The sequence below is a fragment of the Pteropus alecto genome, unplaced genomic scaffold (assembly GCF_000325575.1).
Source record: "Pteropus alecto unplaced genomic scaffold, ASM32557v1 scaffold87, whole genome shotgun sequence".
Taxonomy (NCBI): Eukaryota; Metazoa; Chordata; class Mammalia; order Chiroptera; family Pteropodidae; genus Pteropus; species Pteropus alecto.
The window spans coordinates 14,679,957-14,698,193 of NW_006443225.1; the positions used below are offsets into that span (position 1 = coordinate 14,679,957).

Here is an 18,237-nt window from a genome sequence, read left to right on the forward strand (position 1 = left end):
GCGCTCAAAGAACTTCAGGGAGAGCCGGGGCGGCGCGCCGCAGACCCCGCCCAGCACCGCGCGGCCGCTGCCCGTCACCGCCGCCGAGCTCCCGCTCGCCGCCCCGCAGCTGCTCAGCACCATCCTCTCGGAGGAAAACCCCGCGCGGGGCGACAGAGCCTTGCCGGGCGCCGGGGTCCCCGCACATTGTCAGGGCCCTTCCAAGGGGCCCACCCTTCGGTTCCCCAAGCAGAAACCCTTTCCTTTCTCGTCGAGAGAGAGGCGGAGCTTCACCGAGATAGACACTGGCGACGACGGTGACTTCTTAGAGCTCCAAGGGACCACCAGGCAGGACAAGCAGGCAGACTCCAGCCCCAACTGCTTTGCAGAGAAGGCTAGTGATGGAAGAGACCCTTTAAGAGAAGAGGCCTGTGTGGACTCTTCCCCCGCCCCGGACACGAGTCACCATTGTAGGCAAGACATTTACCACGCTATGGCTGAAGTTAAAAAGGACAGTAGTCAAGAGGGGTACAAGATGGAAAACCACTTGTTTGCCCCAGAAATTCATTCTAACCCGGGAGACACAGGTTATTGTCCCACACGTGAAACCAGCATGTGACTAGTTACAAAAGCAATAAAAAAAAAAAAAACTTGTTTCTTAAAAACGCGGTTAATAATGCCTGTGAACTAAAAAATAAGAAGCCCCCCCTTCCCCCAAAAAAATGCATAAAATGTTATTTTTGCATGGCATGAACAATTTAGTTTAAAGACTGTTTAAATAAAAAGTCAAGACTGCATTTTGTAACAAACAAAAATGACTGAAGAACAGAGAACAAATAAAGAGAGCTCTGTCGGGAACCAGTATTCTGCAGTGTCTGACATTTCTGATCCTTTCATTTCAAATCGTAGACAGATTTTCAACTTCCGACTTTTCTGTTACAATGAATTTTAGAATTTGTACATGAAAGGATGAAATGTCATTGCACGCATTCGTAATTGCGAGGAGCAAGGTGCTCTGAGCTTGCAAAATGCCTCACTTTGTACATAACGGGGCCTGGGATGCAAAAGTGTCATGAACTCGTGGAAGCGACTTTCTGAGACACAGCTACCCCCTTCCCAGCTGCTGCAGCCTGGAGGAGCGGTACAGACTTCTTGTTGCAAAATTGCAACCTCTTCCTACACCATGTCACCTGTCTTGCTTTGCGTTGTAAAGCTCTTCTAAGTACATTTGTTTAAAGGAATACAGTATTTTTATTGATTTGTGATATAATTCATAGGGTGCGTTTTTCTTTTTGGCTTAGTTATGGCATTTGTGATTTTATTTATAAATCATGACATAGGCAAGATTTAATGACCAGATATCAAAACATTTGGAACTTAAGCTTGAAATTTTGCCAGGCAATTAGATATCATGCCACAGACTATTACAGATGTGCATTTTTAGAAAACCTGAAAATACATAAAAAGTTATATCGTATAGTTAAACTTTTTTTTTTAATGGCACTCCACATTTGGAAATCAGATTTGGTGGTGGTGTTTTGTTTTGTTTTGTTTTGTTTAATTACATGTTTGCCATCTAAAGATGACTGTTTTTTTTGTTGTTGTTTTTTTTTTTACCAGTATCCAACATAACCTTTGCCATCTAAAAAAATCTAAGGATAGAATGCAGATATGCCAAAATGGAAATTCCAAAAAGTGACTTTTAACAAACTAAAAGCAGAGCTATTTTTGTGAGACTGCCACCCCCCTCATAAATAGAGTTGGGTTTGGAAATGAGTTACCATAAAAAGACCCTGAGCTAGTAATGGGTCACCCCATATTTACCAATGGGAGAAGAGGACACTGCCAATTTGGAAGGGCCACAGATGTCAGCAGCATCCTCTAGTAACTGCAGCAACTAGAAACACCGCCCTCCCCCCCCAATGCTTCCAGTGTCCCCAAAGGGTGTTCTGGACTATGCTTGTAACCACTTCCAGAATTTTCTACTGAGAACAATGAAATCCAGAGGAGTTAAGGCACTGGCTGGGGGTTACCCTGTGGTGAAGTCTGTGCCAGAACCCACATCATTCAAGTCCACTTTGCTTAAAAGAAGTCAAGGCTTCCGCTCCAGATGTGTGATCCTGGATGAGTCTCGAAAACCTCTCTTTGTCTCAGTTTTGCCCCAATAAAAACCAAGACAAAATTATTTCTCAGCTCCCTTAAGCCTTCAGATTAATATGATTTCTTGATCTCTCTCAGGAATGTCCAGATTTTGCCTCAGCATAATGCGTTTTGTACGTGTGTGTATGTGTGTAGTTCAGGGAAATAGGAAAATTCTGGGCCAAATTTAAAACACAACTATTTGTTGGTTCGAAGAAAAGAAAATACTAAATTTTATTCTAAATTTAAAATTTAAAAAAAAACTGGAAAAAGACAACCTAAATATTTAGAATCTAACTTAAGAAATAACATTCCTTTATTAACAGAATCTGGTCATTATATCTCAGATAAGAAAACAAGTCTTGATCTTAGTTGAAATCCAAGAAGCCCTATTGCTAAAAATAATTTTAAACATTTATTTTTCACTGTGCTTAGAATTTAATGGTTTTCATGTTTGTTTCTAAACATAACCTTTAAGAGTTTATGGTCATTAATCATCGATATTTACATTACTCATACTTATTTCAGCATCTAAAACTAAACGTCGATCAGTTTTTGTAAGTCTAAAGTGTTTGAATTTCCTCTATAGAGTTTTTCAAGTCAAGCAGTTGTATCTGCTGCTTAGATGAAGAGCAAATAAGTTATGAAAATCATGTTCTTTACATCAGAGTCTCATGAAGCAATTATTTTTCTAATGTCTCTATATTGTAGGATCTCAATTTTTTTTTTAAATTTATCTGTCTGCACAAGTGGATTTGTCTTATTTCCCTGATAATTCACTAATCCCACCTTTCATGTGTCCACTAGAGGCCTTCTAGTGAGAATCCTGCTCCAGAATGCTTTCTATGAGAAATCTTGCCTAGATAAGGGATCCTAGACATTCCCCTCCGAAAGCATTCTTCCTAAAACTTCTTCTCATTTAATATTTTTTAAATGTTAAAGAATTTTCAAGAACATCCTATGGAGAGCTTAACCTTCAATTTGTAGCCCCTCTGAGCCAAAAGTCTTCAGCTAGGAAAAGATGCTCCACTAAAAAGCACTTTGGCTTTGGTGTTTGTAGGGAGGCAGTTCGGGAGCTGAGGACTCCCAGAATGCACTTGTGCAGCGCTTCCTCACCTTGTCCGTGAACTGCAGGAGACGAGCATGAATGCTGGGAATGGTCTGGGAATGTACCAAGCACAGAGGTCTTTTCCAGTCTTTTGTTTTACATTAAAAATTCATGTAAATGCTGCATTTTACTCCATAGCATATGTTTCAATATAAAAGAATGTTTCATATTACTTATCAGCTAGTAAAATGGATACTCTTATAACTTCAAATACCTCTTTTTTCCCCCCCTGAAAAATGTATCACCAGTTCGAGAAGCACTGCACATCGATTCGTTCCCCAGGAGAGCACACTCATCAGTGTCTACATCAGTGACAAGGGACAAATGTCAATGAGGACAAATGTCAATTTGAATGAACTCAAAATAATGATTAATTTGATTATTCTGGCTATTTTAACAACCAGTGTAAATTGCCACAAGATTGTTTTAGCTCAAAGATTGAGACCCATCAGAAAAGGACAGGAATGGGCGTATGGATAAGGGTTTTGGGCCGGATCGCTAAGACAAGAATGACACACTAAGTGAGTCCCTGGAGTCGACCTGATTAGTCCCTGAACATTTCCACTAGAAATTTCTCCACTTTGGCACAACCAACTGCTTTGAAGCAAGCATTTAGACCAAGCTCATTATCCCGATATGACTAAGTCTGATAACAAGAAGAATACGGCCTAAGTGTCTGTTCCCATTAATTTCTTGTCAAAACGGACTCACTCTCATGTAGACATAGGCTGAGGAAAGTCGACAATTCCATTATTTTCTCTCGGAATTTGAATAGGAAAAAAAAAAAAGGCCTTATGTATGTGAAGTACCTTATAGTTTCTGATTGCACTTAATCCTCACAACAGCCTTCTGGAATGAAGGACCGGAGAGGTTACGTATTTTGTTCAAGTTAGCGAAGGTCACTCACTGGCGAATAGTAGAACCTGGCCTCGACCACATCTTCTGGCATCAAGTCCAGCATTCCACTATACCACGGGGTGCTCAGTTAGGGGTCTGTTTCTATTAATATCTGAAATTATGTAAATAAAACCGGAGGTGCATTTATAGTCAAGCAGTTTGTTTAAAGCAGCAGCAGATCAGACCAAACGATAATGACCTAAGGTAAATATATCTCGAACACATGTTTGCCAGCTTAGAATTCTGGTCATAAAATACACACCCCTGGGTTAAGGAAAAGAATTTCTAGCTCATGATGTAACATGACATGCACGTCAGGCAGAGGGCTTAAGAAAGCCAGTAGATTTTCTGAAACAAAACAAGTAGACTTTTGAACTACTTCTAGACTAAATTCAAAATATCGTCTAATTGAATCCATTTTCATTTCACTGTTCATTCATTCAGCAAATACTAGGTGAGAACCCCTATATTCTGTAGAAGGCCCTGAGCTTGGCCCTGAGCTTGGTGCTGGGATACAGCCCCAGCTTCATGGACCTTACTGCCTGGCCCATTTAAAACCAGCCAAAGGATCATTTGTGTTGCTGAAAAATGTCTCTTCTGAGTATGGAAAAATCACTCAATTATCAAACCAGGGAAGCATATGACAGGAACAAGTGAAATGCTTTTCCAACTAACTGTTTTCCTAAGAAAAAGACAGGCGGTATAAATGGAAGTCTGATCCATAATTATTTTTTAATTGGTTTAGATTTACACTTGAGGTAACAAATTGTTAGTCTGGTTGAGAGAGTATGTGTTGTCTTTCCTTATTATCTGATAAAATGAAAAATAATTTTTCAATTAGATATGTTGCTCGTCAAATAGCTAGTGATAGTCTACAACTAACTAGTGTGAATTTAATACCAGTGAAAATCTATAACTTTAGATTTTAGTAGTGTGTTGATGGTTATGTGGTTAAAAACAAAGCATTTTAATGGTTTTTCTTACTTCCTGTTGAGTATAGGCAACATTTTAGCAATGTATCACTATTTTGTTTAATCCTCTGAATTTCTAAATGGAAGATATTTAAAATTCAGTATCCAAAAATTATTTAGATTAACTGAAGGGATTTATTCATTAGGTTCAGTGAATTTGAAAATATATCGAGTATTTTTTCCACTGCCACTGTCCTCACCCAAAAAGAACAGAAAGGAAAGAGGGTGGGATAGAAGGAAGGAGGGAAGGAAGGAAGGAAGGAAGGAAGGAAGGAAGGAAGGAAGGAAGGAAGGAAGGAAGGAAGGAAGGAAGGAAGGAAGGAAATAAGGAAGGAAGGAAAAAGAGAAGGAAGAAAAGAAAACTTTACAAAATCTAAGTTTAAAAAAAATATGGGAATATTCAAAGTCCCATCCCTAATAAGAAAAAGGAAAAGTCCCAACTCCAAAATGTTCGTGAACATTCAATATTATTGAAGTTAGTGCTTATTGTAATGTAATGCTATCTTTTAGTCATTTCAATAACCATTTCTTCTATTCGCCTTTTGAAAACAGTCTGACTTAATTGCATAAATCTTTACTTGCCATTAATGCATAATCTCTTCCTTGTTAAATCTAAAAGGGTTTTAACCTATAAATATACATATAAATAAAGGGAGATGGAGGAGAATCTCTTTAATAATAAGACAACCCAGAGCCAACAAAAAGATAGAAGTACAAAAAAAAGGAAGAAAGGCTAAAAAATATGTAAGTAAATTAAACACATTGTTAAGCAGAGAAATTTATATTAGGTATATGTATATACTTGTATAAAATTTAGACTAAACACTTCTTATTGACATGAAATTTACAATTGAGACCATAATTTCAACTTTAATTTCTCTCCTGAAATTATTTTTTTATCATCTAACAGATACTTCCAGAATTGCTGTGATAAAATATTTCATTCAACAAACATGTTTTTGTCTGCCAAGTGCCAGAAATTAATTTACGTACTTGTAATTCCCTCAATTTTTACAGTCTAGCAGGTTTCATATTTAAAGTGAAATCCAACCCTCCAGAGTGAGCTGGAAATAGTATGGCAATATGTTTAAGTTTGTTGTCTGATAATTTCTATAATCCACTATTTCTCACCCTCAGACGCAAGTGATTTCTTTTCATTCCTAATCTAGAATCTGAATGACCACCACATAAGCTTTCTAAATATCCATGCTTAAAATGAGAGTAGCTATTTGAAATCTACTGACAATTTTAATGTAACTGTTGCTCACTTCGGCCAAAGGAAATGTGATTCTAGCAAAGATGATGTTGAAAATCATCGTTTTTATATTCCTACAACCGTTTTGTTCTATTTGTTTAAACTCTGGTCCATACGCCCTGGCAGAAGCCATCACAGCCTGCTGCTCCGATGAAATCTCCATGCCAGCCTGAGCCATGCAGGCTGTCTCCCATCCACTGTGGGCAGTGCTGGCAATCGATATGGCTGAGTCGTGTTTCTTTTAGTTATTTTTGCTCTATTTCAAACTAAAAAGGATTTGAGGTGGCATACAAGACAATAAATATAGACTTTCAAAATCAAGACCCAGAGAAACAGACAGAATAGTGGCGACAGACAAGAGGCAGAGACGCACAGATTCAGAAAGGACGTGGTCAGGCGCCCCGCCATCCCGCTGTTTGTGACCTCTAGGGGTCGCTCTGAGAGAAGGTGGAATTCCCTACCGGCAGGACGTGGTAACGAGAACTTGTAAGTTCTCTACCATTTTCCACCTTCCGTTAGGCGCACATGAAGCCAAAATCACAAGTGCATCCCAGACATATTTTCAGTGGTCATTTCTCTGTTTTGTTTTTCTTATTCCAAAGTATCTGATAAAAGTATCACTACCCTCTGTAAAGCAAGAATATTCCTGCTTGCCAATTCCCTCAAAACAATCACGAGTTTGGCTAAATATGTAACAATGCCCTAGTATGTACTCTAGATACTCGGTGTATGCTCTGGCCTTTCTAGCATTAATGGGAAGCTAGACAAGAACACAAAATAGTGATTTTTTTAAGAATCATGGATCTGTGAAAATAAAGCTAATGGGCTGATGAACTCCAAAACCCACAATATCCATTCTACCTGAAGATTACAAGTAGAACTTGAAATGCCCCTGATTTGTCCTTGGCCAAGATAGAGGGATGGATAGATAGATAGATAGATGATAGATAGATAGATAGATAGATAGATAGATAGATAGATATAGATAGATAGATAGATAGAGTTTCTAAACTCTCGAGAGACATCTGTGCATGCTAGCCAGAAATTCTACTACAGTCAGATTTCTGCCATGTTTAAACCAAGAAGCTTCTCACATTCTTATTTGCAGCATATGGGTTAGGCTATGATTTTAACCTGCAAATTATATTCACATCATAATGTTTAATTGAAATTAGGATTTTTGTAAAGAAAACAGCTGCACAGAAAGTAATGTATACTGATATTACCTAAATTACTTATCCAACAAAATGCTATTGCCAGAATTAACAAATATGTATGTACTATGAAAATCTCACTAAAGAATTCGCAAGATCTTCCTATTAAGTTCAAAGCCAAAGAAAGGAAAAAGAGGAAAAAAGAAAAATCTGCAACTTATAAAATACTAGGTTTGTCATACAATAGCCAAGCTTCAAACTTATGCAATTTTAAAGAGGTATGATATTAAACCATTAAAAATTCAACAGCGAATGTATAAAAAAGGTTTATTAAGCAAATATAAGGTACCATTAGCACACCGAAGCATTCTTAATAACCTCACATTTAACTGCATTATGACTATGCCTGCTCTTCACACCTTGCTTTCGATCTGAAAGCTTTTCTCTTTCATACTGTCGCTTGTGTGTCTGCTTGCTTGGTTTTGTTTGAAAAAGTGAGGATAAGTGGGCAAATGTGTTTATAGAGCAAGATCACTGAACAACTTATTAACATTACCTACTGTGCCCTGGGGTACCATGGAAACCATTTGTGGACGCGGCCTGGCCTCCTCGCTCCCTTTCACCTTCTTTTCAAGTTGCGCCCTGCTGGTTTGGAAACAGATTCTTCTGATCTCGGATCCTGCTCTTTCATTCCTCTCCTGTCTGCAGGACCCCCCAGCAATCCTTCCCGAGGGTCTACCTGATGACAGGGCTTTGGGTGTCAAGTCAAGGGCAGGTGCAAGCAAACCATTAGCATGGTTCAAGGGTAACGAACATTTTGATCAGGGAAAACTGATATTACCCTGGTAGTTTGTATATGGTTCTTGGCCAAAATTGTAATAGCAGTTTAAACAAAACTTTAGTAAAAGGTGTGAGGGGTGGAGAGAAGGCCGTATTGGAAAATTGTACATTGTTGTACATCTCATTAGAAATCATTTATATTTGGATTAGGATTTTTTTTGTTTTGTTTTACACCTAACAGCACCTGATCTTCCTAGGTGGTCTCCCAGCCAAGTACTAACCAGGCCCCACCCTGCTTAGCTTCCGAGATAAAACGGGATTGGGAGTGTTCAGGGTGGTATGGCTGTAGACTGATTAGGATTTTTTTTTAAGTTTTTTCATGTAAAAATATCTTTAGGTGGTCATTTGAAATTAACATGTCTCATTTTACTATAAATGAATGTTTTTTAAAAGACTATTCTAAATTAAATGAGATGATATGTAGTAAAGCACGTAGCACAATACCTGACCACTAGGAGGTATTTTTTTTTAAGTATTCCAAAAGAAATCATTCAGCTCACATTTGTGTGCTAATAACATAGTCTTCTAAAATTTTTCTGTGGCTTCCCAAACAGTCAAATTTCTAAATGCGTGTGTAAATATAAATGTAGGTTTTCACTCACTGTTACCTTAATAGAGAGCATTGTATTTCCTAAATTACAAATATATGTTTCTTCACCTCATGTGGCTTTAAAGAAAGATTAACATTATTTGGACAAATAATGTGCTCTGAAAACTTAGGTAATGCAGGTTTTTTGGTTTTTTTTTTACCTAATAGCCTTACATTTTTAATGTTTAATAGACAAATGTCAGATTCTTTTAGAGAAAAATCAACTTCTTACAATTAGTAAGACTTTAGATGTGTTATGTATTTGAAGAGTCTTTTTCACCATCTTTATTACCAGAAAATTAAACATACTTAGTCCTTATGTGAATATTCAACATACTGTTCCATCTTTATGCTTTAAATATTTGTAAACTTATATATATCATAAAACAATTCATAACCAAATTTGGTTCCAGACTTCCCGGAATTGGCTATTTGCCAGAATAAACTATAAAATGAGGATAAATGCTTTCAGTGTTAAAAAAAAATATTGTATTAAATTTTGTTTTTACAATCTAAAGTGTAGACTGTCACCAGGCTTCAGCAGAGACTTTTTGTTTCACTTGTTTTTAATGTTAAAATCTTTTGTTAACCAAGAAAGATAGCAAGCTCATTTGCTATTTCAATTTGTTTAAAATGTCAGGTCACAAAAATTTAGATAGAACCCTTTTTTCCTACTCGCGTGTCAGAGCTGGGTGACGACCAAGGACTGTATATAGTACAGCACACTGTAGACTCCTGGCACTGATTAAATGCAGCCGCTCTGGCCAAATCAGGGGGTATCATAGTGGAATCGGGGGGATACAACTAACTCATATTAAAGACAGACTGACTTTGGGAAGATCTTCCATTGAATCTGCAAATGTCCAAGGTATGCTAAAATTTCACCTCCAGAGTATCCAATATCTATTAGTGGTAAACTGAAAATAAGAATTTCATTTTAACAAAGATTGGGGGTTGGGGGTGGCATTTGAGGTTTTTGTTTTGTTTTTACATTGTAGTTTTATGAAAACTTGGGGTTTCAATCAACTTATGCTTTAAAAAATAATGTGTTCTAAAGCATAACTGCATGACAGTTTAGATCTTATTACTATTTAGTTACAGCCTGCTAAATACTGTATTCCTACCTGTTTTCTCAAAAACTAAAGTCCCTAGCTTAGTAAATAGTAATCAGATAAAGCATTATGCTGACCAACCAGCTCACTAAATGTATTTATTACTCGTCTCTACATAGCTTATGTAAAAATTCAACGTGACTGTCCATGTCTGCTGCATTTAAAAGCTGCCAGCGTGACTGTTTCATCTTATTATGTCAACAGACTATGTTACAGTGTCATTTACATAGACCACGGTACTAAAGTGGCTGTAAGCTGCTTACTCCACAAAAAAAGCTGCTTACTCTAGCCCAAAAAAGGTCTGAGGCAGACGCCTTTAGTTAAAATGGCTCACTGTTTGAATCATTTCAATCTGTGCATTCTTCACTATAAGTACTGAAGCAGTATTTTTTAACTGTCTTTTCGGGCTTGTAAGAAAAAGCTCTGCGTCATATCTACATAGTCTAAATATGTCACGTAATTCAGTTTAAAAAGTGTTGCCTACTAACGAACTAAAGAGAAATAGCTATTGGTTTTCCCAGACCACTGCTGAAAGCATTTCCCATTGCCGATGTAGACCTGCCTTAAATGGTTTCTTTCACCACTGTCCTATAAAATACGTGGTGACTGCTTACCTGCCTGTCATTAGCTCTTTTCACTGGTCCAAGGATATACATCTCTCAGAAGCGACCCATCTAGTGACGTCCAGTTGTCAAGAGTATGTGTTAGTTTCGTTTGAGTCTCCAAAAACTGAACGTGGGTATCTACAAAATTAACTTCTATAGACTTTCAAAGGCCTGCAGGTGGGGAGTGAGGAAGGTGGAAGAGGGGACGAGGAGATGAAGGGAGAGGAAGGAGAAAGGAGAAAGGAAAAGCTCATAGAGAAAGGCCAATCTCCAAATGAGTTCGGTGGGGGAAACTCCAGTTTATAAGGTATATATTTTTTAAAGTCGACTGGCTTTTGAGAAGGCCGGACGTGCTTGTACGTGTGAGCGTGAGACACGAGTGGGTTTAGGGTCAGGAGGGGGAGCCTGAATTGTCTACTGCTTTTTTGGTTAACTAGAGTCATATATTATTAAAAATAAGTATGCCTAACTCCTAAAACTCATTAATTCAATGTTTAATGTTAGAATTACAACAATAATCTTATTGTTAAACTCAGGACAACTCTGTGAAGATTCACAAAGTAATTTTATGAAAACTTATGGTGAAGCTATAAAACGATGAGTAGTTAATGCACATGAAAAGCCTTGCTGGGAATAATCATAGGAGATTCCCCTATAACACGGGTTGATGTACAACCTATTTTTTTCCTCAAGTTGTAGAGATTTTAATAGTTTCTATTAAGTCCCTAACGTCTCCCAGATTAAAAACACTTAAACCTATTTTTAAAACCTAAGGAATATAGAGTATCAGAAATTAAAAGTTAAATTAATAGTTCTTAAAATTGCTATGTACATTAAGTAATACAGTTTCATATTTCTAAGTTACACGTGGCATTACATTTACAGGTATAGTGGCATGAAGCATCATTCACTTTTATTTAATGTTTTAGAGAGTTTTCCTACTACTCTATGAATACTCTGAATGCTGCAAGGGAAAAGAAGCACAATCAGTATTTTATTTTTGAAGATGTCTCAGTTGCGTCATCTTGTCCATCCACACACACATCAGCATTCGCGTTTCATCTTCTACTATGTCGAAATACTTTTAGCACAAACCCTCAGTAGAAGCTAAAGCTTATTCATAAGTGGTAAGTCTCGTCTAGTGTCATTCATCCGCCTGAACACGCTTTATTTCATTATATTTGCAAACGAGATGTTTTGGTTTCAGTTTTGTAAAGAGGATACGATTTAGCATACTCGTGTTTGTTCACCTGTCCATCCCGCACCATTAATACAATGCCTTTCTCTCCCATTTAATGGTGTTTGTATCAGTGTCCCCATATCTGCTGCATTTTAACGCCATAAAAAGAAAACGTGATTTTGTATTAGTAGTTTTGCTGATCAACTCAATATTTCTGCACCAATCAGCATACTTAAATGCATGTAGTGGTCTGTATAATTGTTCAACATCAAAATACTTGTTTACTTTATGTCAAAATGTCTATGAAATTGCTGGCATTGTTCTCCATTCCAGTCTGGTAGAATAAGCAAGATAGAAAATAAATGTGTAAATGAATCATCTGTGTCATTTCAGTTCTCTGCATGAAGCCACTTTACATCAAGCATGGCATACCTGCCTGCCACCCAACAATCATGATTTCTTGACACCTCATTACTGACTGTTGAGACAGGTAGCTATTGGAGGAAGTGTAGGATAAAACTTCTAAATCTGGAAAAACTTCAAGTTGGATCCATTGCCATTCAAAATACTCTCCTTTTCAAATGAACCCTTTCACATAGCCTATGGATGGAGGTACGTCACTTGCTTCATATTTTTTAAAAATTCAGTGCAAACCACTTTGCCAGAACTCTGGGATGAGATCATCAGAGATAGTCCCCCACTGCCATTCCTAAAACCAAGACAGTCCCTGTTGGGTAAATCAAGTCTTAACGCCTGACCCCAGGGCCAGCTCCGTAGGTATGCGACCTATGCAGTTAACAGAAGTGCTGGTGCTCAGAGGGGCCCTGGACTTGACTGAATGCTCTGCTGTAGCCATCTTGAAATTATTAATAATTTTTGAGCAAGGAACCCTGTATTTTCATTTTGCATTAGGTCACAAGTTACATAGCCAGTCCTGCCTGGCCAGTGAGGCAGATGAGAAGACCACCAATTGAGTCCAACTCTCCAAGGTGAAAAGGTTAACAGGTAGTGAGGAGAGAGGCTTATGTATTTAACAAATTCTTATATAGCACTTAACCATGTGCCAAGTCTTATACATATATTTGCTCATTTAATCCTCATAATGCCAGTATTATTAGCATCTCCATTTTACAGAAGAGGAAATCAAGGCACAGAGAAGTTAAGTAGCTTGCCCAAGGTCACACAGCTAGTAAAGCCAGGATTTGAACCCAGGCATCCTGGCTACAGAGTCTGGACACCTGACCATTTAGGCCCATGCTGGCTCTTGCTTTGCTACGCTGCCTTTCCATCAAATAAAATTTCTTCATTTTCTTTGTTAACGAAGTGCTGAGGGATGTGCCTTACAGTCTTTCCTTTAAAGACCCTTGCTTAATTGTCTAAAAGTTTCAAGGAGGACACCTTTGGAGAAACTGCAAATCTCAACAACATTTCCCTGCTCTTCAGGCCAAGGACACTTGCCTGGATAAATTAATAAGATATGGCTATAAATATTAAGAAAAATATCGCCGGCGTATTTGTGACCCAGCACAGCTAGGACTACGGAGAGCCTGATCTCTCTACACCCAACACCGGCCCTGACGACGGAGGGGAAGAAGTGACAAGGAGAATGGGCTGGCCTTGGGCTCCATGACACTCACCTCCATTTGCTCCCTCTGCCTTCCTAGCTCAGATACCACCCCGCATCTTCCTAAAGCAAGAGGGCCCCATCCTGGTCACAGGGACACAACGTGCAGTTCACTGCCCATTTAGTCTGCAAGACCCCTTCTGCTCTGGGCTAATGTTCAAGGTCCAGAGCCATATATAAAGGAAAAAGAGATCCCCAAAAGCTTGCTGTACCCACACCCTCCAGGCTTAATGCACCACCCAGGAGCAGCCATTCCGGTCAAAAGGTCCACAGGATTGTCCAGTCATCCCAGATGACGGCAGTCCCCAAGGGAAGAGCAATCTAGCCGCATAAGGAAATAGACATCTCCCACACAGGCTTCTCCAGTCCATCCATCACACTCCATTTCCCAAACTCTCCTCTGAAAGGTCAGGACGCAGAGAGAAAATACTTGGGAGAAGTCACCTGCCCTAGAATTCCATCTAACCCAAGAGAAACGAAACAAAAGCAGTTCTCCTCCCCTTCCCCTTGTCGACCAGGTGGCGTGCAAACTCCTCACCCATCTGGGATAGTCCCCTCTTTCTTCTCCAGTCCTCTCTATTCACCGTCTACCTCCGACCCTAGAAAATAAATCCTACAGTGCATATCTGGGCCACAAAAACAAGATGGAGGTGGGAAAGGGATTGAACAGCATGGCGTCTACTCGAAGAGAACTAAAAAAAGGTTTTTCTCCTCCTTTCTCCACCTTTTCCCATAGTCGACCTCATGTAAACAGATGGGCTCGACAGCATGACTCAGAGGGACAATCCTGGAGCCGCACAGAAGAGACAATCCTGGAGCCGCAACTGAGCACAAGCCCCGGAGTTTCATCTCTCAGTCCTTCTGATTCCTCTGACGGTCTGCTAAGAGCTAAAGATTATAAAGTCCCATAGCAAGAACTTTAGAGCTTGATTTGCAAAGCGGTCAATAACCCTCATCAGGGAGAAAATGTTATGGAAGCCTTTGATTCCACCGGCCGAAACGCTGGGACACCTCACATGACTTTGAACCTTCTCATTCCTCACATACATAGGAAGCCAGCGAGATGTCAGGAAGCATCAGCACAGAGCGTGAAATATCAGAACTCAACACAATGCTCAAGGTTGTAACAAGACACAGGGTTTAATTCTGGACTCTGTAACTCACAAATAGCCTGGATGAACTTGAAGCACCTTCAGAGGAGAGTCACAGTGATGTCTCCGGCCAAATCAAAGACAGTGGGATAGATGAAAAAAAGAGGGCTCACCTGAGACACAGCAATATGTTCAAGGACAGTTTTGTTTTGTTTTGTTTTAATTATAATCCCATATTAGAACACAGAAAAAACACTCACATGATAACAAGTGTTTTGGTCAGCAATCTTTATAACAGTCAAATCGAAGTCTTCTATACATATTACATGTCTCTCCATGCTGGGCACTGTGCTAAGTACTAGGGACCCAAGACTAACAAGATGGGGTCCCTGCCCTCAAAGAGCTCGCAGCCATAACCATGGGGCTGGCAAACAGCTGGCGCAAGTATGGCCGTCCTTCCACACCCCTGCCCTCACCCTGTGTCAACCATTAACCATTCATTCTCCCTCTGAGCCCGGATTCAGCGTCAGGATACAACTCCCAGATCCACCGCCACCGGGAACAGCTACTAATCTCTAAATTACCTGACATTCCTTTATCGCCAGACAAAGCCCCTGACATCTCCCACCACAGTGATAATCATGATAACAATTATCGTGGCAGCTAACGGACTCGGAAAGCTTATTTTGTGCCAGCCCGTGTTCTCGGAGCTTAACACCCACCACCTCCGTCAACCCCATTCCTCTAAAGTGGTTGGTTAACAGAAATTTTATATGGTCCTCACTGAAGACTCATTTAAAGGAAATGGGAATAAACTCCAGTCTGAGGAAATTAGATGTCCTTCAGACGAATTTTCCACAAGTGATGGATGTGTCTGTCACATTAGCGGTAACGAGAGAGCCGGTGAGAGCTTCTTCCCAGGATCTCTTAAGAATTAGGAGAGATTTGCGCCCGGCTATAATGAAAGTGCAAACCTGTCTGGATGAAGAAGGACAAACCAGATGGCCTTTCGCCGTCCTTTTCATTTCCGAGATTCTATCATTTGTGGTGCTCCAGAATCAAATTTATTTTTTGCTAAAAAGTCTGTGGTAAATTATGTTCATTAAATTGTCTCCACAACCACTTAGCGCAGATGATAGATTAGGAAAGGGGGAAGCAAGCAATTTGTAAAAACATATTTTTAAACTTCTATTAATCACATATCTACATTTTGTGCTGAAGCACAAATATTGTTTAGAGAATTAGTCTCAAAAATATCTGAAAGCAGGTGTTAGACATGACACCAAGGTGAAGTCCCGGAAACTCACACAAATAAATCACTGTGACCTGTACAAATAAATGAATTTGTGCTGAAAAGTCTCATTTTAGGATGGGTGTAATTTCACGAACATTTATTACTTGTAGAAACAAACTGATTTTGAAAAACAATAACAAACATGAGACATTTTTCTAGTTTAAGAATTCGATTTTTTCTAACTTAATTTAGAAAAATATCGTTCACGTTGTCTCCGATTTTAGCAAGAAATTGCCTTGTAATACTTACTATAAAGTCACTTCCCAAAGAAGATAAAGCTTGAAACAGAAAATCCCATTCTATTCCTTATCTTTAAATATGACATCCCAACATCAAATAACTAATTTACTTAATTTAAAAAAGCTCTTCCAAACCAGTAAGAAAAAGAACCCAAGAGAAAAATGAGAAAAGACCTTGAAAAAATAGTCGACAACAACAAAAAGAATTTCAAGAGCCTGGAACATACCATCGTTCAAAAGGAATGCAAATTAAAACAAAAAGTAGAAATCTTTTTTCTCCTAGCATAAGCAGAGTATTGTTTTAAACAATACACAGTATTCGGCCATTGCATAGGAAACGGGCCTTCTCATACATGGTGCGCGTGTACGTCGTTACAACTTCTTTGGAGGAAAATTTTACAATATCGATTAAAAGATGAAAATTTGATTTGCCCTAGAGATTCGTCTTTTAGGGATTTACCTTAAAGAAATGTTCTCATGTGTGCGAAAGGATATATGTACAGGATGTTCACCACGGCCTAGTGTGGATGACACAGGGGCTCCATGGAAAGTAACCTCCAGGGAGATCTGATCATAAATTCCTACCTGGGCAGGTCATGGTGGGCGGCCACGTCCCAGGCCTATGACTTCCTTAGTGAAAGGTTTCTAAGCCAGCCCTGTCCATTCTCTTCCGCATCTAAATGCTGGAAGTAATACCCCTCAAAGGGGAAACCACCCTCAAGAGAGGACGTGACCTTGTTAACTACCCTGTAAGTCAATCCGGCCCCTGGCTTTCTCCCACCTCCATGGAGACTTCCTTACCTTCCCCCCTTAATTCCAAATGCATCCCCAAACACCGCAAAAATCTGTCCCTCTCAGAACATTTTAGATCTTGCTTCCCGAATTGTCATCAGTTTTGGCTTAAGTGAATCTTATAAAAATTCTCTATGGGTTTGGACGTTTCTTACTTTGACATAACTGCTTCTGGGAAAGAGGCTGGGGTTGGGGGCTGGACTAGAGAGAAGATGTATTTTTCACTGTACATTTTTTCCACTATTTGGATTTTTTTTTTTTTTCAGTCCAGTGGGAGAGGCCGCAGCTGGAGTGCAAGGTATTAAGGGATAATCTAAACCAAGAAATGCACAGGATGGAGGTGGGAGAGCAGCATCTGGGCTCATCTTTCCTTTTTTTTTTAAGCCTGATCACAGCCTCCCCCTCTCTCCCACTTCTTACTTATCACTGTTTCAGGGTTGGAGAATAAGGCTCAAGGGAAATAGTCATAAAATAAGAAGGAAACATGAGCAGGGGAAGGCGAGGCGGCAGATTCTGCGCCATGCTGACCTTGACTGGGAGTGCAGAACCCTAGCCACCGCCTCCTTCCTGCTGGCCGCCTGCTGAGGATTTCCTGCCTCCAGACATTCCTCTAAAAGCACCTCCCGTGAACCTTTTTTGGGCCTTGGACTTTCTCTTAAACTGGCTTGAAATTGCCCTAGGAACTTCTCAGACATTGAGGCACTGAAAGAAATCTTATAAACAGCCTACAAAATCTTTGCGGAAATGGAAAACTTTACTCTCACTGAACAAGTAATCAACCATTATTCTCCAAAGGGCCATTTCCTCTTTGTGAGCACAGAAGCCCATTTTGGAGACTTCATAAATGTAACTGTTTTATAAATGAGCGGCCTTCAGAAGGGCCACTCCACCATTCAAGATGGAAGCAGCAGACCAGGAAATAAGGGTGTCTGGCAGTCATGGGACAATTCCTTTAGCTCTGAGAAATGGTCTGTGCTGCCTTTTAGGCTGTGATACTTAAAATCGGGCAAAGCAATTCCCAAACCCAAAGTGTTATTAATAGTTTAATCATCAACAGAAAGATCCGGCTGATTTAAATTTCAGAGGGAAAATATTGCTTTAACGAGAGTCAAGTTCTATCTTTTTCCGGATGAACCAAGATGCAAAGAGTTCAAAGGAAGTCAGCGGCCATTTTCGCAAACTATAAAAGCAATACAATGTAGAATTATAGTTGTAATCATGGAAAAGATTGGCAGCAGTTCTATAGTCGCCGTTAAAAGTGGGTGGCAGTGGTTTTTAACCTTTTTTTTTTTGAGTCTGAGCTGTCTTTTAGACTCTGATGAAAATGTAGGTGGAGAGTTAGAAGGGGGAAACCAAATCCTTTCTCTC

The 18,237-nt window shown here is 39.4% G+C and overlaps 1 protein-coding gene and 1 pseudogene across 1 annotated transcript in view; one reads left to right on the forward strand and one right to left on the reverse strand.

The window, feature by feature from the left end:
• Positions 1–598, forward strand: part of KCNB2 (potassium voltage-gated channel subfamily B member 2) — a 305,417-nt gene extending 304,819 nt beyond the window's left edge. The window contains 2 exon segments of the mRNA XM_006924027.2: positions 1–3; positions 6–598. The exon segment at positions 1–3 is cut by the window's left edge and continues 434 nt beyond it. Coding sequence (XP_006924089.1) covers positions 1–3; positions 6–598 — 596 coding nt within the window.
• A 7,917-nt stretch (positions 599–8,515) lies between these two features.
• Positions 8,516–8,633, reverse strand: LOC112472626 (annotated as a pseudogene).
• Between the last annotated feature and the right edge of the window lie 9,604 nt (positions 8,634–18,237).